This window comes from Apium graveolens, chromosome 7 (assembly GCF_009905375.1).
Source record: "Apium graveolens cultivar Ventura chromosome 7, ASM990537v1, whole genome shotgun sequence".
In the NCBI taxonomy this organism is placed as follows: domain Eukaryota; kingdom Viridiplantae; phylum Streptophyta; class Magnoliopsida; order Apiales; family Apiaceae; genus Apium; species Apium graveolens.
This window is the reverse complement of record NC_133653.1, coordinates 82,650,285-82,671,319: the sequence shown is the minus strand read 5'-3', so window position 1 is coordinate 82,671,319 and position 21,035 is coordinate 82,650,285. Positions and strand designations below refer to the sequence as shown.

Here is a 21,035-nt window from a genome sequence, read left to right as displayed (position 1 = left end):
AATTTATTATATCTTTATTTTCTGCGATACAATATTAGATTAATAAATATCCCTGGAATATGATATGTAAAAATATATCTCTAAGTACGCGATTCAGAAATGAGATTATGAGAATAGTATTGATATTCCTAAAGGTCCCTAGTCAAGTATTATTATTAAGGGACGATAATAAATATGTTAAGACTGGTGTGTTTGTTGACTGATGATCACATCTCATTGATCATAGGTATGGTGATACTAAAGTCAAAACACAGGCACATGTATTAGATACATGGTGCTGGATTGACCCGTTCTGAGATATTACATATTTATAGTGTCATAAGTTAATCTCACAATGATAATGATGTATTGGTCCGTATACCTGAAGTCATTATATTTCTATACGATAATTAATGTACTTTGATACTATTGAAAGTTATCCTTGACCGGGTAATAATAAAAGTAGACATGATCTAGATGGGATTTAGCCCTCCTATATTAAGGAGTGATATTAATGGCCTCTTGATTGAGTAAGACTATAAAATGCATGGTCGTACTCAAATACTTATTTGTTTAATAGTTTACTCATTGATTAAGTAAACAAGGATTAAACGTTAATAGAGGATGACACAATGCATGCCTCAAGTTTGATCTATAATATAAGGCTAAAGGAATTATATTACATTGTACATTATTCAGGAAAGGTATAATTAAATCAGCAATTATTATTATTACTTGGGTAGCAATGATGTATTACTAGATGTCACTCATTGTTTATAATTTTATTATTAGAAAATAAAATTATTGTCAATGTAATAATAACCTAAAGGGTCACATGCAAAGAACGTTTAAAACGGAGTGTTATCTAAATTATGAATTTAAATATTTTATTATTATTAATTCGAATTTAAATATTAAATTAATTAAGTGAGACTTGATTAATTATATACATATTAGAATTAGAATTTAATAGTAATAAAAACCCGAAATCAGAATGGGTTGTTTTCAGTAGCCCATTAGGTTTAGGGTTAGGCCTTAATCTCTCTCCCCTATATATACTTTAAGATGTATATTTTCAGGGTTACTTGTCATATTTCATTTTTGAGAAAAACCCTAGCAGCTCTACGTTTTAGAGAGGCTAGAGAGAAAGGGGGAAAGGAAGAGGCAATCTATTCGGCAAGTACCGGCTCAGGTGATCGTTGGACAATCGTACGTTCGTGTGGATATCTTTAGAGAGCAGATCCTTGCAAGGAGGGCTGCTGTGGTTCATCAAGATCAGAACTTCCATTACTATCATATGGAAAGATTTATTAAGGTACATGATCCTATTCTCCATAATTATCCTGTCATTATTCATAGATCCTACGGTAGGGATTCAATTTTTTTTGTTTTCCGTTGCATTTTGTGCCTTGAATCCCTAACACAATCCTGAATTCTTTCCATTTAATAATGACAATTTGTTCAATTTCAAGTTGATTTTTCAAAGTTTCTTCTTTTTTTAGCACATCAAGAAAATCATCTTTAACTACCAAGTAATCCCTTTTTAATTTCACAAAGTCATGCGACTGAGTTTCTAACAGAGTATTTTTCTCAACAAGCAAATCATTAGGTTGTTTAACTATAGCGTTTTTCTTTTTGAGAGATTTTAGGGTAACATGCAAGTTGTATATTTCAGAAGACATTTTATTAATGGTTTCTTTGCATTCACTCTTACTCGGATTAGAACGATCAGTAGTGAATACATGATTGCTTGATGGGCTAACTTCAAGACCATCATCATTAGCCATTAAGTCCGGATTCACATATTCAGCTTCTTTATCATAGTCATCCCCATCAGCCCAACCTATTTTCTTAGTGATGAAAGCTTTCTTTTTTTGTCTCAAGAGATCAAAATATTTCTTGTTGTAATCAACAACTTCACCACCTTAAGGATTCTTTGACTTTCTACATTCAATAGAAAAGTGTCCAACTGTTCCACAATTGTAGCATTTGAATTTCGATTTAACAACCAGATTCCTATTTGTATATAATTCCTTGTTGAATGGCTTGGAGAAAGATTTTCTTTTGAATTTCAAGTTAGAAAATCATTTTGATAAAAAAGCCATATGTTCATCCCGCTCTTCCAGTCATCTATTGAAGAGGAGTCACTCTCAGTTTCAATAGCTTTAGCTTTTTCTTTGGATGATTTTGGTTTTGTTTCTTTAGCTTCATTGGTTGTCGATTCCATCTTGGCTTCCACTTGCTTCTCACAGTGATTTGATGCAATAAGTGCTACGGATCTACTGTTGTATGAGAAGTTGCATCTTTTTCACTCTGACATGTTCAGATCCTTCACATAGAGTTTGAATGGTATCACAAACATCCTTAGTTGTACATGAGTTCATGACACATTCAAACATATTGGAATCTATACCATTAAACAAAATATTCATAGTCCTCTTGTCTTTGCTAACTTCGTCAGGTTCCTCTGGTGAATAATCATCTTGATTTTTTACAACAATCCTTCTAGCACCAATGGTTCCATCAGGTGCAGTAAGCCCTGTGATTGTCTTCCTAGGAACATGAGGACCATTATCAATACAATTAATAAAGCTCTCATTTTGAGACATCAAGTGAAGCATCATCTTCATTTTCCATTGAGAATATTATTCTTTGTCCAACATTGGAATCTTCACATTAACATCCTTTTTATCCTTGATTGATTGGATAGCTTCAAGATCTTTAAACCCTTTATATGTTGAAGGCTTGCTCTAATACCAATTGTTATTTACAGTTAATCAATAACACGATAATTTGTAAAGGGGAGAGGGTTGAATACAAATTACAATTTTCAACTTTCTTGAACTTTAACAATTATAAACATAAATGAAAATACAATACTTTAAAATTTCAGGTGGTTTATTTTATAACTTGCCACATGAGTTATATATTAAAAAAATAATATGTGCAAATTACAAGATATATTCACAGCTTCTTTTATAGTGTTTCTCTCAGAAATTGCTCTCGGCTGAACTCAATGAAAAACTCTATGAACTTATTTCTTACTTAAAACAATGCTTCTACCTGGTTTATATAATAACAAGTTACAATCTTTACTAGTCAATTCGAAGCACGATCTTCTAATTCCAGTAAGATTCCTTCTGCATTTTTTCCCGTGAACCTAGATAAATGAGGCTAGATTTTATTTTGATGTATTGCTTTAAATATCCCTCTAATTTGTCATGCATAGAAATAGAATGTTTTTTCTTTTTCGGAATCCAAGATCATATACACGTTTTGTCCTGGCTTCCATTTTCAAATTAGATCTTCAATCAACCTATGTCCATTGTCAGATTTGATATTTGTGCTCTGTCAAGTCACTGTCAATGACTATTTGCTACACTAGACATTGATAGTGTATTCTTGTAGCAGTTGACGAGTTGATGCCTTTATCCATTGATGGTCTGTTCTTCTTCGTCGTTGATGACTCACTTTACTTAGACAGAATTACATGGCATTTCATATTTACAATTAACCATCCTATTCTATTTATCCATTGGGTCAATTATGACCACATAATGAATAATTACATCAATGGCTATTTATTGAGATCTACATGAAAATATTGCAAAAAAATTATCAGTTGATAAGCTACTATGTCAACGGCTATCAACAATGATAGTTAGCCGTTGGCAGCTACATCCACTTAATGATTAATTGTGCGATATGTTTTGTTTATCTTAAAAAATACATGTGATTTCGAACATGTATTATATCATTGTCAAAGTCATTTATGTGCAAGAAGTCTATACACATTTTTCTATATATTGTGTGGTTCAAAGTTGTCCATACAAATGAGACTAGGTGAGATAAACTTCAAACATAAAAAGCTAAGTCCAAAAGAAAGAAAACGTAAAATATCAAGTATCATTAATTACTTATATATAACGAATGTAGGAAAGAAAACAGTTACAATATAATTAGCAAAAAATTAAAGCATATATAAAATATAACTGAAATCTGATGAAGATCTCAGTGCCTCATCCGTCGCATGGCGTGCACGAACACTATTTATAAGATCCTAAACTATTTTTGTGAACTTTGAAAACTAACATATATAAGATCTACCCTTATTTTTAAGAATGATTTATCATAAACATATTCAAAAATAGTTGTGTTGAATTTATTTTTTAAAACTTTTTTATACCAATTATCCAAAAAATTGAGTATGAAGTGAAGTAGAAATGTAAGTTCACGTGACCGAAGTGAGATTACACGAGGCCATAACGAGAAACACATGTTTATATCTTCTTTCTGTTCAGTGCACCTGTTACTTACCAACTACAAAAATTTCATCAATGCAATAATCTATTTTAGCCAAAATAATATTTTCCAAAATATCATGAATACAAACACCTCTGCATAATTTAATTTAGCCAAAATTTCATAAGTATGTACATCTCTACATACATAAATAATACTTGTATAAATATTGATATCTCTAGGATTGAGTTCATAACTACAAATTGTACTCACCATAAATCTTGCTTTCTTTTCCAACCAAAGTTCCGAAACTCTAAATTTGTGCTTATATAACTCGTATATCATGATTGTTTTGAGGTGCGGGTACCGGTAATTGTTATCCATCGTTTGCTGGAGACGGGAACAGTGAAGAAAATATAATGGAATGTTTCACATTCCATATAGTAAAGGTAATTGGAGTGATACGATGTCAAGGAAGAATGGTGTTCAAGCAAACACTTCTCTTCCTACATATACTTCTCTTCTAATATATACACCTGTCACAAAATAATGAAAATCAAAGAAAAAAGGCTCAGTAATATGGATGAGCTGATTGTAGCATGATGGCCTCATGGATGGTTGAAGATGCTGGTGAAGCCTTAAAAGTGTTAACATATAAAATATTATTATTATTCGATAATTTCTTTATTGTAATAGTTTTCTTGTTAGGATAATTTTCTTTATTACTGTTTACTTGTTAATTGTAAAACCTTCATTCAGTTGTAATTAAAAACAAGTTTATTATAATAAAATCTTACTTTTCTCTTTTTCTCTAAGAATCATGATATCAAGAGGTCGGTTGATTTGATCCGAGATATGTTGATGACAAATTGATGATCGTGTGGCTTCCATATGTTACGTTTAAAACATGTGTTTAGATTATTGTTTATTCTCGTATTCTTTTCTAAGTCGGCTTTGTTTTTTTGATGGTTTTGAGTTTTAATGGCGATTGTTTTTTTCCTTTCATGGTTTTCTTACTTCTAATTGGTTGGTTTTTTATGGGGTAAATCTATACTACACTATTATAAGCAAAATATGGTTTTGTTTGGCTGGTCGGTTAACACCTTCCTAAAAATTATGTTAACACCTTCCACAATAAAGTTTAAACAAATATAATTTAGTTAAAAAAATTAAATCATGTATCAGATATAACTAAAACTCGATGAATTATTATCCAACTTGATTTCTAATCGCACTCAGCTACTTTTTTAAATCTTTTGTAGGAAACAAAAACCTTCCAAATGTTTTTCCAGAACAAAGTTTAAAAAATATAATTTCTTAAAAAAATAAATCATGTATCTAATATAACTAAAAACTCTATAGATTATTATCCAACTTATATCACAATCGCACTCAACTTCTTTATTATCTCTTTATTATCTCTTTTGTAGGGAAACAAAAATCTTCCAAAATTAATTTTAGTAATTCAAATTATAATATAACAAAAATAATTAATAAAGAATGAAAACATTTAAAAAATAAAATTACAAAAAATAATATCAAACCATCCACTGCTATTCAAGACTCTCATATTTTATTATAGGCTCTACACTCGCGTAGTGACCTATAAGCTATAGTAACAGTATATTTTAATATTTTAAGTATCTAAATTTTGAATTATTCAATAATATAATATATACAAAATAATACGTCAATATTTTAACTTTATTAATCTGAAAAATACATAATTACTGTATTTATAAATTATTTTATAAAATAATAAAATTATAAATGTATAATTAGTCCATGCATAATACAATTATAGGCTAGTAAAAATGATTTTGATTTATTCGTTTAGGCTGGTTTAGTTTTGTTTGATTGTAACCTCCTAGACCTCTAAATTTATGCATTGTTGGTAAAATTGTAATTTTTATTTTTCCTTCTAAGACTTGGCCGGATCACTGCAGGTAATAATATGAAAAAAAATATTTAAGAATATTTAACAAAAAATTAATTATTTTTTATTAATTTAATTAATAATACACGCGCACAGAGATCCAAATTTAATCTTCACAAATCACAATAGGTAAAAAAGCTTAACTACTATGTCAACAGTTAGTTGACATTATAAAGGCAACAAACAAAAGATAAAACAAAAGAATAATTATTAGAAACCAAAATATGTTACAAAGACATGTTTCACAAGCAACTCAAACATAATTTTGGAGTCCAAAATATCTTTACGAGAGATCCCTAACGGTGCTATTACCAAAATCTTAAAATTATCACCTATTATAATCAATAATAATTTTAATTATTAATTTTTAAACTTACATTTATGGTTGATTTGGTTGATATTAAGTTGTCCATACAATTATGAAGTTGCAAATGATATATCAGAAAATAATTTATCAAAAAACATTGTTTTTGCGAAATACTGTTTTTAAAAAAGAAGGTATTTTTATTGAAAAAAAGTCCGCAATTAGGTTCTTTTTTTAAACAGCCCTTAAATAATAACCAGAGGGAAGCAAATGCTCTCAATAAAAAGTATTATATTATGTTTATTATATCATACTAGTTTTGCAACCCTTCTTTAATATTTTTATATTATTTAAATTTATAGTAAAGTTATTTTTAAAAATAATGTAGAATTAGAGGATAGATAAGCGGTTAAATGAAAATAGAGGAACGATGATAAAGATTGGTTTCTTTATTTATTTAAGGCTACTTATTAATTAAAGTAAGAAAATGTCACATAAACAATATGTTTATGCAACTTAGTAGAATTAAAAAAAGATATTTCGGACAAAAAAGGAAATAAAAATTATAATACAATTTCAATAATGTTATTAGTATTTTATTAAAATAATATAATTTTTTACAATAAATAGGAATTAAGAATTAAAGGAATATAAAATTATACTCTCTCTGTCCCACTTATTTTGTCAACAATTAAATTTTCATCTTTTATTCAATCATATTAAATAAATTAATAGTTACTAAAAATAGTATTAATTTTTAAAAAATTTAACATAATTAGTACTTAAATTATCATATCACTTTTTGGATAATAATTTTAGAAAAGGCAGAAATATAAAGTGGACAATAATTTTAGGAGATACAGAATAGAAAATGTGGCAATATAAGTAGGAGGGGGACTACAAGTATAATAAGGGAGGCATGTAACGCATTTTTGGAAGGGAGGTAGTTCTGTTTATTGAAACTTGAAAGGAAGTCAAAACGTTTGTACATTCCTCTATATAACTTGATCTCTTTTATTCATAAACTAAACATCTATACGACTTGATCTCTTTTCTTCATAAACTGAACCTCAAGTATGAAGCTTGAAATGGCATCTCCTCCTTGTTTTGATTCTTCAGCCAAGATAAACCACTTCTTTAAGTTCATTCTCTCTGATACGGACTCTCAAACTAAACTTGTGAGTATTTCTTACCCCCATGTAGGTTAGGTTAGGTTTCAAGTTTCAACGACAACATAGCCAATATATATTATGATATATCGTATGAATGGATTATTGTTTAATTTTAAGCTGCACCTTTATGCATTTTGATATTTGATCTGTTTGCGTATGTATTTCTTTGCAGATGATTCCAAGAAAATTTGTTAGGAAATACGGGAAGGACCTACATTCTCGAATTTTCTTGAAAGCTCCAAATGGTTCAGTTTGGCATGTGAGTTTAGCGAGACAGAAGGATGAGGTTTGGTTACAAGATGGTTGGCCGGAATTTGCAAGATTCTACACTATACAGTTCGGGTATCTGTTGGTTTTTAAATATCGAGGACAGTGTGATTTTAAAGTTCGTATATTTGATCCAAGTTGCACCGAGATAGACTATCCATTATCTAGAAGTGCAAAGCTTAACATAGGGGAATCAAGGCTAGTGAGAAAAAGAGCGATTGAAATCGACCATTCAACTAATTGTTCTGATCTAATTGGGACTCGTAAGAAGAGAGTGAAAGAGCTTGCTCCGAAAGATGATAGACATGTTAATGGTTTGTGTTTGATGCCAATATTGCAGCAAGAAAAAGGTATACACTCCTCTATTTTTGTTCCTACCTTAAAATATGTGATTCTTACAAAGCAAAGTGAATAACTTGATTTCTTGTATTATTCCATATTCTCCAGCAAAATTACGAGCACTTGCCCTGGCGAAATCTTTCCAGTCTGAAAACCCATTTTTCTCCCAGGCTATGAGAATATCAAATGTAGATGGGAAATGTCGTGGCTTGGTAAACATCGAACACACATATATATATTTACACATGCCAATTCTTTACTTTCATATTGTACTTGTTCTGTGTCAAATTTTAAAAGGAGTCAAAACCTACATAATTTTGAACTTCAATGTATTGACTGGGATGCACTAGAAAGAAATGATATGATATTGAGAATTAACTTTCATCATTCATTAGTTTATATTTTTTAGAATGAAAAACAATAATGGATAAATTTTTACAAAAAAAAAAAGTTTCAATTTCATTCGATTCCTTCATCCCTTATGTTTATTTGAAGCAGTATTGTAAAGTTAGGAAAATTTTGTCCAAATTATGTTAATTGAAAATTGCATTCATACAAAAAGAGTTGGTCATTGCATTCATACATAAAGAGTTGGTCATTGCATTTATACATATTTTTATTGTTTTGGCAGATTGTAAAGAAGGCCTTTGAAGAGAGCTATAGAAGTTGGAAACACAATGATAAGGTTCATCTTAAAGTTGCAGGAAAAAGTTGGCTGGTTAACTGCAATATGAAGTGGAACAGGTGTAGGCTAGGTTTCGGGTGGGACAGATTTGCACAAGACAATTTGTTGACTGTTGGTGATGTTTGTGTCTTTGAATTGGTTGATGCCTGTACAAAATTACTAGAGATCGTCATATTTCGCGCAACAAAAGAAACAAACGGTTCTGATGATTCAACTAATTGTGGTGTCGTTAAGAAGAGAACATCGACCTCTCTATGTTTAAAATCCTGCTGTGAAAAAACAATTTTACAGAGAGAAAAAGGTATTTAGTACTCGTACTATGAGCCTGTTTTTATTTTTCTAATAGTGTACACAATGAAAACTAATATACGCATTTTGGTTTTGTCTTTATTGTCTTGTTTTCAGCAAATGTAGATCGCAATTTGGCAACTGAAGTGGAGAAAGATAAAGCACTCTCCTATGCTAAAGCTTTTAAATCTGAAAATCAATTTTTCATCTTAACTATGAAACCATATTATATATATGGAGGGGGAGGGCGGCCTTATGTGGTAACTATAATACAGATGGATCTACATATACTTGATACTTTCTGTAGTTTCAAATTATTGACATGGTTTTGAAATGATTACAGCCCAAGACATTCAGAGAGGCTCACGAAAAGTGGAAGCACAATGACCAAATCATTCTTCAAGTTGCAGGAAGAACTTCACCATTTTATTGTACTCTTAAATGGGTTGATCTCCGTGGATTTAGAATTAGTCCAGGATGGGGTGTATTTGCACGAGACAACACACTCAATGTTGGAGATGTTTGTGTTTTTGAGCTGATCGGCCCCTCTACAAAATTGTTTCAGGTCTCCATCTTTCGAGCCTCAGATGAAGCTGAGAAAACTCAAATTCTTACAACATAACGAAGCTGTAATGTCCTAAATTTCTGCAGAATCAAGATTTATCTGGCATAGCTTTTCAATTTATCCAGATGGTCTAATTTGACATTACTGATCATCGTTTTATGACTTTCTCAGTGAAGAAAAAGTGCATAATAATTAGAAGAAAAATCCGTTTTTTTTTATCGTACAACCAGTTCAATTATTGGTAAATATAAATTACAGTATAAATTTGTTTTCCACCAGTACATTGGGGGGAGGGGCGTGTTGGTTGAGGTCAGTGATTATGCTCTTCCCTAAATAAACTTGGCAAAGTGAGTAGCTCACTATTTTGATGATGGAAAATTTACTGTAAGGGATTGTAATTGAGATTACACTACGATAACAGAAAATTTGGAAGATATAAAATCAAATTAAATAAATGTGTCACACGTCGGGGTTGTTTTTGATGTTTCCATATGGAAAGACGTGCAGCAGAGACAGAGCGGCTGATACACTACCCGCATGCATGCATTGTTCAAGGAATTTGAGCACTGATAATGTGCAACGAATCAAATCAAGAAGTCTAAAGGTTCTTACTTTTGGTACTATATATGTTGTATATCCATGTTTGTTCTTCATAAACTGATCCTCAAGTCCTCAAGTATGAAGCTTGGAATCCCATCCTCTCCTTGTTCTCATTCTCAGGCCAATACAAAACATTTCTTTAAGATTATTCTCTCTCATACCTACTAGCAAACTAAACTTGTAAGTATTCCTTACGCCCCATCAAGGTTTTGTACAGTTTCTTATAACAATGTGCCGTGTTATGTACTTTTTTTCCGGACATTTAAGTATTACCGAGATTTACACATAAATAATTTAATGATTTGACATCTTGTACAGATGATTCCAAGAAAATTTGTCAAGAAATACGAAACTAATCTAGATTACCGTGTTTCCTTGAATTCTCCAAATGGCTTAGCTTGGCCTGTAAAATTAGAAAGACACGAGGCCGATGCTTGGCCAGAATCTGCAAGATTTTACTCTATACAGTTTGGGTATCTGTTGGTCTCTAGATATCGGGGACATTGTAATTTTAAAGTCCGTGTATTTGATCCGAGTTCCATGGAGATAGAGTCCCCATCCTCGAGAGGGGAAAAGCTTAATAGTGGAGAATCAAGCCAAGTGAGGAAGAGACCAATTGAAACAGATGATTCTACTTGTTCTGATCTAACTAGGCCTCGTAAAAAGAGAGTGGGAAAGCTTCCTTCTAAAGATGCTAGCCATGATGGAGTATGTTTGACACCAAAACTGCAGCAGGAAAAAAATATGTCCTCCTATATGTTGGGTTTTCCTCAATTACATGTTTTCTTAACTTGCTCTATTTTTGGTTTACCCTTTAAATTTTCCAGCAAAATTAGGAGATCGTGAAATTAAAGAAGCTGAAGCCAGAGCACTTGCCTCAGCTGAAGCCTTCACATCTGATAACCCCTTTTTCTTCCATGTTATGAGAAAAACATATGTTGATGGCAAAGGGCGTGTCCTGGTAAACACCAATTGGATATATATACACATGTCAATCTTCAATTGTTAGACTACATGCGTTTTGTGTCGGTTTTAAGAAGAGGTAAACACATAACACATGTTTGTAGTTAGTTAGCTGTACCTACTTGGATGAACCAGAACAAAATAATGTGTTACTGGGGATGAGCTATCAGCATTGAAATAGAAGAATCGTTTCTCTAGTTTAAATTTTTAAGAGCGGAATAATATTGTGCATAAATGTCTTCGAAGATGTTATAATTTCAGTTGATTCCATCTTTCCCCTATAATTTCAGTTGGTGTTTCTGATTTTTGTGAATTCCAAATTGCATTCATAAATGATGAGTTGGTCATTCACTTGTTTTGGCAGGTTGTAACGAAGGCATTTGAAGAGAGCTATAAAAAATGGAAGGACAATGATAAGGTTCATCTTCGAGTTGCAGGACAAAACTGGCAGGTTAATTGTGATATGAAAGGCAACGGGTGTAGACTAAGCTTTGGGTGGGACAGATTTGCAAGAGACAATTCATTGAGTGCTGGTGATGCCTGTGTCTTTGAACTGGTTGACGCTTGTAGTAAAATAATTCAGGTGGTCATTTTTCGAGTAACAAAAAAAACGGTTAAAGACTAATCCTGCGAAATTAGGAGATGGTGGATCTGCAACTGAGGAATCGGGATCCATAGCAGTTGCCTCGGCTAAAGATTTCAAATCTCAGAACCCGTTTTTTGTCCTTAATATGAAACAATCATACATAGATGGTAAAAGGCGTGGCATGGTAAACCATACACACTTATACAAATACAAATCTCCAATTATGTTGCATGTGTTTTCTCATAGATGAAATAATATGTAAATTAAGATGTGAATAAATGAAGCATTATGGAGAGCTAGGAGATTTAAATTTGATAACTTGATAATTTCAAAATGCATACAGACAGAGTTATTAATTTTCATGTTTGTGCAGGTTGTAAGGAAGGGCTTTGAAAAGATTTATCAAATGTGGAAGAACAATGACCAGGTCCTTCTTCGTTTTGAAGGAAAAACTTGGCCGGTGTTCTGTGATATAAACTTGGCCTGTTGTAGACTGAGACGTGGATGGGACATATTTGTAAAAGACAATTTACTGACAGTAGGTGATGCTTGTGTCTTTGAACTGATCAACGCATCAAAAAAATTGCTCCAGGTCTTTATATCTGGGGCAGCAAAAGAAGCAGACTGTTGATCTAAGCTAGTTTCTTACTCTGTCCAAATTATACTTCTTAGAGGAGTGAAGAAAAGATATTTATTGGAAGACTTATAAGTTAAAAGAAATGTATGGCTAATATGAAGTCTCAGAAATTCATACTATGTCTTGACTGTTGTCCTTGCAGAGTTGTCACATAAATTTATAGAGATATATAACCATGGACAGTTGCATATGTTACCCTTTCAAATTCGGATGGAAGTGCGTGGTTAGTTAAGTGCAATGTTTATGATTCCGGTCCCAAATTTGGTGTTGGTTAGAAAGAATTTGCAGGAGCAAATCAATTGGCTTCAGGCGACGTTTGTGCTTTTGAGTTGATCAATTTCTCCAAAAAAAATCTCCAGGTTTCCATAATTCGAGCAGCAAAAAAAACAGTGTAAGTTGCTGGCTCTAAATATCACCTTTTTCAAACTAAGATACGGAAGTCATTTATTGATGATGCCATTTGCATTCGTGCATTTTTGTTTGGTCTTTTAGATTTTGTATTATTTTTGTGGATTTATTGCTGTGCATTCGGTTTGCTGGATGCACTTTGAAACCGAAATTTTGCAGGCAAAGAAAATGAGATATTACCAAGGGTTAAAACTTAAAAGTGAAGTGGAGGAAGCTAGAGTGTGGGCATCAGTTGATTCTTTCACATCCAAATACAGTATCTTCAAGGTAAGAGTATGCACATCTTCCTTGACTAATACCATGGTAAGTTTTAATTTGATATAAGCTAGCTTCTAGATGTTGTAGTATGTATGGAGGGCTGTTATTACTTATTACTCATTCAAATTGGACTCTCCATATAACATTAAAGAAAAGAAGCTCAAAAGAGAAATTAAAAATCTGAAGAACTGATATTAAGTGTTGACTCTTGTCCTTGCAGAGTGTGCCGCCAAAATTCAATAAGAGACATATAACCGAGGACAGTTGCAATGTTACCCTCCAAACATCGAATGGAAAATCGTGGTTAGTCAAGTGCAATGTTTACAAATCCCATACCGAATTCAGTGGTGGTTGGAATAGATTTGCACGAGCGAATCAATTGGGTGCAGGTGATGTTTGTGCTTTTGAGCTGATCAATATCTCCCAGAAGTTGCTCAACGTTGTCATTTTTAGAAACAAATCATCAAATTTCAAGGAAGCATTGTATAAGGTTTTTTTATTTGAGCTCTCCATACATGGCTCCCATGAACCAGAGTATGTAAGAGGGATATCACTATCTTATTTGTTGTCACTTAGGGGATATGTTAATATCGCTGCGTTCAGAATGCTTCATATATAAACTTTCTTATGTCTTGGTGATCGGTGAAAATGATTTTTTAATGTTCAGGTGCAAATATGTTTAAACTTTTCCTCAAAATCAATTTTCAAGTATAAAAGAGATATCCATCAACAAATTTCCTACACTTATCAGAGCTACCAATGATTCTTAATTTAAATACTAATTAACTATGTGATATGATCATAATGTAGTATAATGTAATTTTGAGCTCACCCGGTTCAATATTTAATAATATAACATACATCCTAATAACATTATTCCAAAGTTTACATCTTTTGTAGTGTCCCTGTTTGGTTTCACTAACATATGAATTCATTTCGTATCATGTTTAAATAGATAAACAATGAATCTACATTGAAGAACACAAGTTTAGATAAAACATGTAAAGTAAGACCGAGTTCATTGTGTTTTCAAATATTTTATATGATGATGTGCACCAGCGTCTCCGCATGTTCTGTGTTTTTTTAACCACGAGATTTCCACATTACTCATAATCGTCGGTTACAAATTGTGGTGGTTTAAAATGCGAGTAAAGTGTAGAACTTATCTATATTCTCTTTGCTCAGTATAATAACTTTTGTTCAAAGTTTCAGCATTTTCCTAGTAGCTGACACACTCACTCAGGAATACTCAAGATCGTATTAAATTTGAAATTTCCAAGAGTTGTAGATCCCCAAGACACAATTTATCGTAGTGGTACAGAGTGACTCGGGTTTTGATTTTATAGCAGAATGTTTAATGTGTGTACTAGAGATCAATGTGCACTAGTAGGAACGGTATGTTGGAGCCTGTGGAGTCATAGGAACAAGTGGATATGGGAAAGAGTTGCTGGGTCGATTTTTGGAGCAATATATGTAGCTCTGAACTTGCTAATGCACCGGATGAAGGCCTGTGAAGTCGAGAATAAAGCACAACAGTTCAACATGAAGGTTGGTACCAAATTAATATAGACGCAATAGAGTTTATTATAGTTCGATGCAGGAGAATACAGGGCAACGGCATGCTCGAGAGGGTGAGGCCTTAAGCTTGAAGGAAGCATTGGCTTGGTTGAAAAACTTGGGTTTTTATCACACTGTGTGTTTGAAACAGACTGTTTGAAACAGATGAGAAGAATATGGTGGAGGCATGTAAAGGTCGATAAGGTGAGAGTTATTTTCACACAATATATGAGTTAAATGATTGAATAGAAATTAAATTTAAAATAGAAACCATAAACTAATCTAAGCCATTAAATTAATCTAATCTAATGGCCCCTAAAAGCACCACACCCAACTAATTTGCACTCTCTCACACACAATCTCAACTTTTATCCTTCATTTTTAATTTATTTTTTCTCCCATCATCCAATCCAAAAAAAAATGAAACCTGAATGGTAAGTTTTTTTTAACTCCGACTTCACTGTATTTTTCCTTATCTCTCAACAATTGATTTGCATACCTTATATTCTAAAATTGGTTCCTATTAGAGTAACCCTATATATATCGAGAGAGAGGTATGTTGCGTCTGTTGGGTTTGTGGAGTCTTAATTAATCCCATCCAAATTCAGATTTAGATTTGTTTATTGATTAGTCTAGTTTTTAGATTTGGACTATAATTTGATTTAGGCCTAATTTCTTCTCTTATAAATACTCATGTAATTGTAAAATCATAACACAACAAATTGTGAGAGATCAATATAAAAATTAGTGCAGCTTGCGGAATAGAAATTTCCGAACCACGTAAATTTTTGTCTTATGTGATTATCATTTATTTTCTTATTCTTATTTATTCGCTTTAGGTTTTGCTTTCATTATTGTATACTCAACAACTAGTATCAAGAGCCTAAGCTTTCAGGCGAATGGAAGCGATGGTAGAAGACGGGAAGGTAAAGATCGAAAATTTGATGGAAAAAATGGGTTTTGGAAGATGCAAATTGAAAATTATTTGTATCAGAAAAAACTACACGAACCGCTGCAAAAGAAGAAACCAGCTTCAATGAAGGATGAAAATTAAAAGCTATTGGACAGACAGGCTGTGGGTGTTTTCAGGTTGACTTTGGCGAAGAACGTTGTTTATAATATCGTCAAGGAAATGACAACTTATGGTTTGATTAAGGCTTTGTCAAATATGTATGAGAAGCCGTCTACTTCAAATAAGGTGTATTTGATTCGCTTGTTAGTTGTCACGAGATTGAATGAAGGCGATTGTGTTGCTGATCATGTGAATAAATTTAATTTTATCCTAGCAAGATTAGGATCGGTGGATATTAAATTCGATGATGAAGTACAGGCCTTATTGTTGGCATCCTCATTACTAGACAGTTGGTCAGGTTTTGTCACTGCTATAAGTAATTTATCCGGAAGCAATAAGATGACTTTTGATGGAATTCGAGATTCGATTCTTGGAGAAGATATTCATAGGAGAAACTCAGGAGAGTCATCAGGTTCCTTGTTAAGTGCTGAGAGTAGGGGAAGAAAGTTCGAAAAAGGGCAGAATTTTAAGGGACATAGCAGATCGAAGTCACGGAAGAGAGGACAATCCAAAGATCGGAAGGATATTGTTTGTTGGAATTGTCAGAAGAAGGGTCATTTCAAGAATCAGTGCACAGCTCCCGCGACTCCTAAAGGAAAGAGTAAAAAGGATAATTCAGCTAACATAGTTGAATAAGTGGTGGATGGCGATGCTTTAATTTGTTGTGTTGAATGTTCAGTTAGATCATGGGTTATGAATTCGAGGGCATCATTCCATGCTACCCCTTGTAAGGATTTGATGTTAAATTTCAGAGTTGGAAATTTTGGTAAAGTCCATCTTGCTGATGATGAGACTTTGGATATTGCGGGCATAAGAGATATTAATCTCAAAACCTCTTTGGGAACTAGCTAGATATTGAAATATGTAAGGTACATTCCTGGACTGAAGAAGATATTGTTATATGTGGGTCAGTTAGATAAGGAAGGGTATCGAGTTACTTTCGGAGGCAGGCAATGGAAGGTTATAAAGGGAAATCTAGTTATTGCCCATGAGGAGAAAAAGGAGACTTTGTACATTGTTGAACAATCTAGTTATAGCACCAAAGGCTTGGTCATATGAGTGAAAAAGATAAAATGTTGTTAACTTCAAAGGGGAAGATTCCATAATTGAAGAATGTGGAAGTTGAGTTATATGAGCCATGTGTTCTAGGAAAGCATAAATGTGTTAGTTTTACGGAATCAGGGAGGACCCCCAAGGCTAAGAAGTTAGAGCTAGTTCATATAGATGTATCTGGTACAACAACAGTTACGTCATTGGGCGGATCTCGCTATTATGTCACTTTCATTGACGATTCCACTAGAAAGGTACGGGTTTATTTTTTGAAAAATAAATCAGATGTGTTTGCTACTTTCAAGAAGTGGAAGACTGAAGTTGAAAATGAGACCGGTTTAAAGGTGAAGAGTTTAATGTCAGATAATGGTGGTGAATATAGTAGTGATGAGTTTAAAAGCTATTGCGCGAATTTGGGATTAGCATGATTAAAACTATTCCAGAGACACCACAACAGAATGGTGTTGCAGAGCACATGAATAGAACCTTAAACGAGAGGGCCAAGACTATGAGATTACATGCAAGGTTGCCAAAGATGTTTTGGGCAGATGCAGTTAGCACAACAACGTATCTCATAAATAGAGGACCTTCAAGGCCTTTGAGGTTTAAGATTCTTGAAGAAGAGTGGCACGAAAAAGAGGTAAATATTTCACACTTGCGAGTTTTTTGTTGTGTTTATCATATGCATGTTAAAGATTCCGACATGAACAAGCTTATTCTGAAAGCAAAGAAGTGTATCTTCACTGGTTATGGCTCAGATGTATGGGTTACCATTTCTGTGATGAACTAACGAAGAAGGTCGTTAGAAGTAGAGATGTTACTTTTAATGAGAATGCAGTGTACGAGGAAAAACTTGTAGTCGATTCCAAGTTTACTAAGTAATAACCTGAGAAAGAGGAAGCAGTGCTTGAAGATATTACAAAAACAAATCTTGCAGGATATAATGGAAGTTCAGAGATTGTTGATGACAAGGTTCCAGTAAGCCCACAGACTGAGGTAAGAAAATCTAGCAGAACTATGAGACCACCAAAAAAATATTCTCCTTCAATATATTATATGTTATTGGTTGAGGACGGAGAGCCTCGGTGTTATACAGAGGCAGTACAGATGGATAATTCAGTTAAGTGGAAATCATCCATGGATGAAGAGACGAGTTCTCTTGAGAGGAATGAGACTTGGTCTTTAACAGAGTTACCAGTAAGAAAGAAGGCTTTACATAATAAGTGGGTGATCAGGATCAAATAAGAATATTGTTAGAAAAAATGATGACATCAGTGTTTAACTATCAGAGTTTATCAGTTAGTATTTGATATCATAGTTTGATAGAGATGACGTCATCATCATTTATCGTTAGTATTTACTGATCAGTATTTGTCATCAGTATTTTAATCACATCAGTATTTGTCAAGCTGGAAATCGGGAGATATCAAAGGATGAAAGATTTGCAGGGATATGTCGGTGTAGGACTTTACCTATTATAGCAATCAATAGATGGATATGTATTAGGAGTTCTTATTCTATTGTAAAAAATTCTATATTGATTGTGAAGTTGTGCAGTATATAAGCACATGTTAGGTTTACACTTTATGTGTCGTGCATTGATATATCATACACATAACCTAGCAGCTCTCAAGGATATATGTTCATCCTTTCAGAGAGTATTGTAATCATTTTTTATCCATTAATATAAAAACTGTTCTTCCTATTGAGTTTATTATTTTTATTTGATTGTTTAAACTGTATTTACCCCCCCCCCCCTACAGTTGATAAAAGGCTTAAGAATTGGTATAAGGGCTTACTGTTGATACACAAACAGTTTAAGATTCACAAAATAATCATTAATGACAGACAAAGAAGCTCAACAATACCCTCCCCACTAACCACCACCACCCACAAATCAAATCACCCTTAACCTGAGTAGATATGAGGCTATCAAGGTTCCAAGTCTGAAATTTCATGAATATCCAATCTGGAAAGTGAAGATGGTCATGTGTCTAGAAGCAACAGATCCTGAATATCTGAACATGATTTATGATGGTCCTCACATGCCTATGAAGCTAGCAGTTGTTATTCCTGGTCAAGAAGAAAATATGGTTGACAAGGAAAAGAAGGACTGTTCTCCTGAGGATCTTTAATCTATTATGAAAGATTCAAAAGTTAGACATCTTTTGCATAGCAGTCTTGACATTGCAATGTCCAATAGAGTTATTGGATACAAAACTGCCAATGAGATTTAGGACACTTTGCAGGTCAAGTGTCAAGGCACCACCACTATCAAGAAGAACATAAAGACAATACTCGCTCAGGAGTATAAACACTTTGACTGAAAGGGTGATGAGTCCTTGACTGAAATCTATGACAGGTTTCAAAGATGATGAATTACTTGTCACTGGTTAATAAAGAATATGATCCAGAAGATTCTAACTTGAAGTTTCTTCTTGTACTCCCTGAAAAGTGGGACTTGAAAGTCACATCAATAAGGGACAACTATGATCTTGATGAAACATCTCTAGATGAGATCTGTGGTATGTTGAAGAGTCATGAACTGGAGATGGAACAAAGAAGCAAGATGAATGGGCCTAAATCAAGACAGGTTGCACTCAAGATTGAAGAAAAATCAAGGGAGAAAGATGGGAGAAGAATCCATTCCAAAGGCAAGGCTATGATTTCAAAGTCTGATACTGAGTCATCAAACTCTGATGATCACTCAAACTCTGAAAGTGGCTCAGATATTGAAAGTGATCATCATGGTAAGGATGATGAAATTCAACATATGGCTGCTCTATTAGTGAAAAGCTTCAGAAGGATGGTCTACAAAGACTTCAAGAAGGGAAAAGATTTTTCAGAAAAGGCTCTAGTTCCTCAAACACTGATAGGAGGAGCTATAGAAGAAACTCTGATGAACAGGAGTCAAAATATGGGAAATTTGACAAGTCAAAGATAGAGTGCTACAACTGTGATAGAGTAGAATACTTTATAGCTGACTGCAGAAAGCCCAAGGCAGAGAAGATACAATCCTTGAATACTAAGAAGAGGAACTGGGATGATACATCGGAATCTGATGAGGATGTCAATTATGCTCTCATGGAAAATGCTGAAAGAGAGGATGAGACTACTGAGTTGAAGGCACCTCAAACAACTCTTGTTTTTTATACTGATGATATCTGTGAAATAAGGCTATTTATTAAAACACTGCATGTTAGTTATAGGGATCAAACACTTGAAAATGCTAGGATTAGAATTAAGAATTCAGACCTAAGGAAAATGAATGATCACCTAGAAGCTGAGTTAATTTTCATGCTAGAAACTCAAAAAGAAAGAGATGATACTTTGTATGTTAAAGAAAAACTATTAAAAAATCATGCATACCTTGAGAAGGAATTAGCTAAAGAAAGAGATGTTATTAAGATTTGGACTAATCCAGGAAAAACAACTCAGGGTTTAATAGAAGGTGGTTGTTGGGGATCAGGATTAGGTTATGCTAATAAATCTAATTCTGATGGATTAAATTAAAAAGAAAATAATAAAATTAAATCAATAAATACTGATAGAAAGGTAAAACTGAACAAGTTTCAGTTAAGACCTATCAAGTTTAATTTCAGTGCTGATGTTGTTAAGTCAACAAATGAATTAGGTTCAACCTCGGCACCTAAGTCAAACTTTAAAACTGATAAGTGTAAACAAATTCACACCAACTCAGTAAATGTTGGTTTAATGACTCAGAAACAGTTTAAACAAAAGCTGAAGGAGGTGAAAATGAAAAGCAAGGAGAAACAACATAGAAAGAACAGAAATGGAAAAGTAGGTGTCAATAAGGAGAACATATACAAACATATCCTTAATGCACCTAGAAAGGCATGTTTAAACTGTGATAGTACTAATCATTTTTCTGTTGCTTGCAGGAAGAATAAAGGGATCAACTTTGTTCCTTCTAAGTCAGATTTTAGGAATAGAACAGTTATATATAAATTACGGAATCCATGTTTTCATTATGGTAGTATTTGGCATTCAATTTACACATGTAAGAGTATCACAGTTTATATTATAATTATTATGAACTGAAACCATCTTTAAATAAATCAAAAGTTGTTTCTGCATGTGTAAACTCTGATATTAAGAATGTTAGA

At 33.0% G+C, this 21,035-nt stretch overlaps 2 protein-coding genes and 1 long non-coding RNA gene across 3 annotated transcripts; all 3 read left to right on the top strand.

The window, feature by feature from the left end:
- Positions 1-7,418: 7,418 nt before the first annotated feature.
- LOC141672726 (B3 domain-containing transcription factor VRN1-like) lies at positions 7,419-10,184 on the top strand. Its single transcript, XM_074479372.1, has 6 exons — positions 7,419-7,639; positions 7,806-8,250; positions 8,348-8,451; positions 8,871-9,225; positions 9,330-9,472; positions 9,556-10,184. The coding sequence occupies exons 1-6, from the start codon at positions 7,538-7,540 to the stop codon at positions 9,832-9,834; spliced, it is 1,428 nt and encodes a 475-aa protein (XP_074335473.1). The 5' UTR covers positions 7,419-7,537; the 3' UTR covers positions 9,835-10,184.
- Positions 10,185-10,695: 511 nt separating this feature from the next.
- LOC141673811 (putative B3 domain-containing protein Os03g0621600) lies at positions 10,696-11,516 on the top strand. The gene is made up of 3 exons (XM_074480546.1): positions 10,696-11,089; positions 11,205-11,338; positions 11,445-11,516. Exons 1-3 carry the CDS (start codon positions 10,696-10,698, stop codon positions 11,514-11,516), a joined length of 600 nt encoding a protein of 199 aa, XP_074336647.1.
- A 13-nt stretch (positions 11,517-11,529) lies between these two features.
- On the top strand, positions 11,530-13,826 carry LOC141673203 (uncharacterized). The gene is made up of 3 exons (XR_012555814.1): positions 11,530-12,110; positions 12,300-13,238; positions 13,450-13,826. It is a non-coding gene; the product is annotated as an uncharacterized LOC141673203 (long non-coding RNA).
- Positions 13,827-21,035: the final 7,209 nt, after the last annotated feature.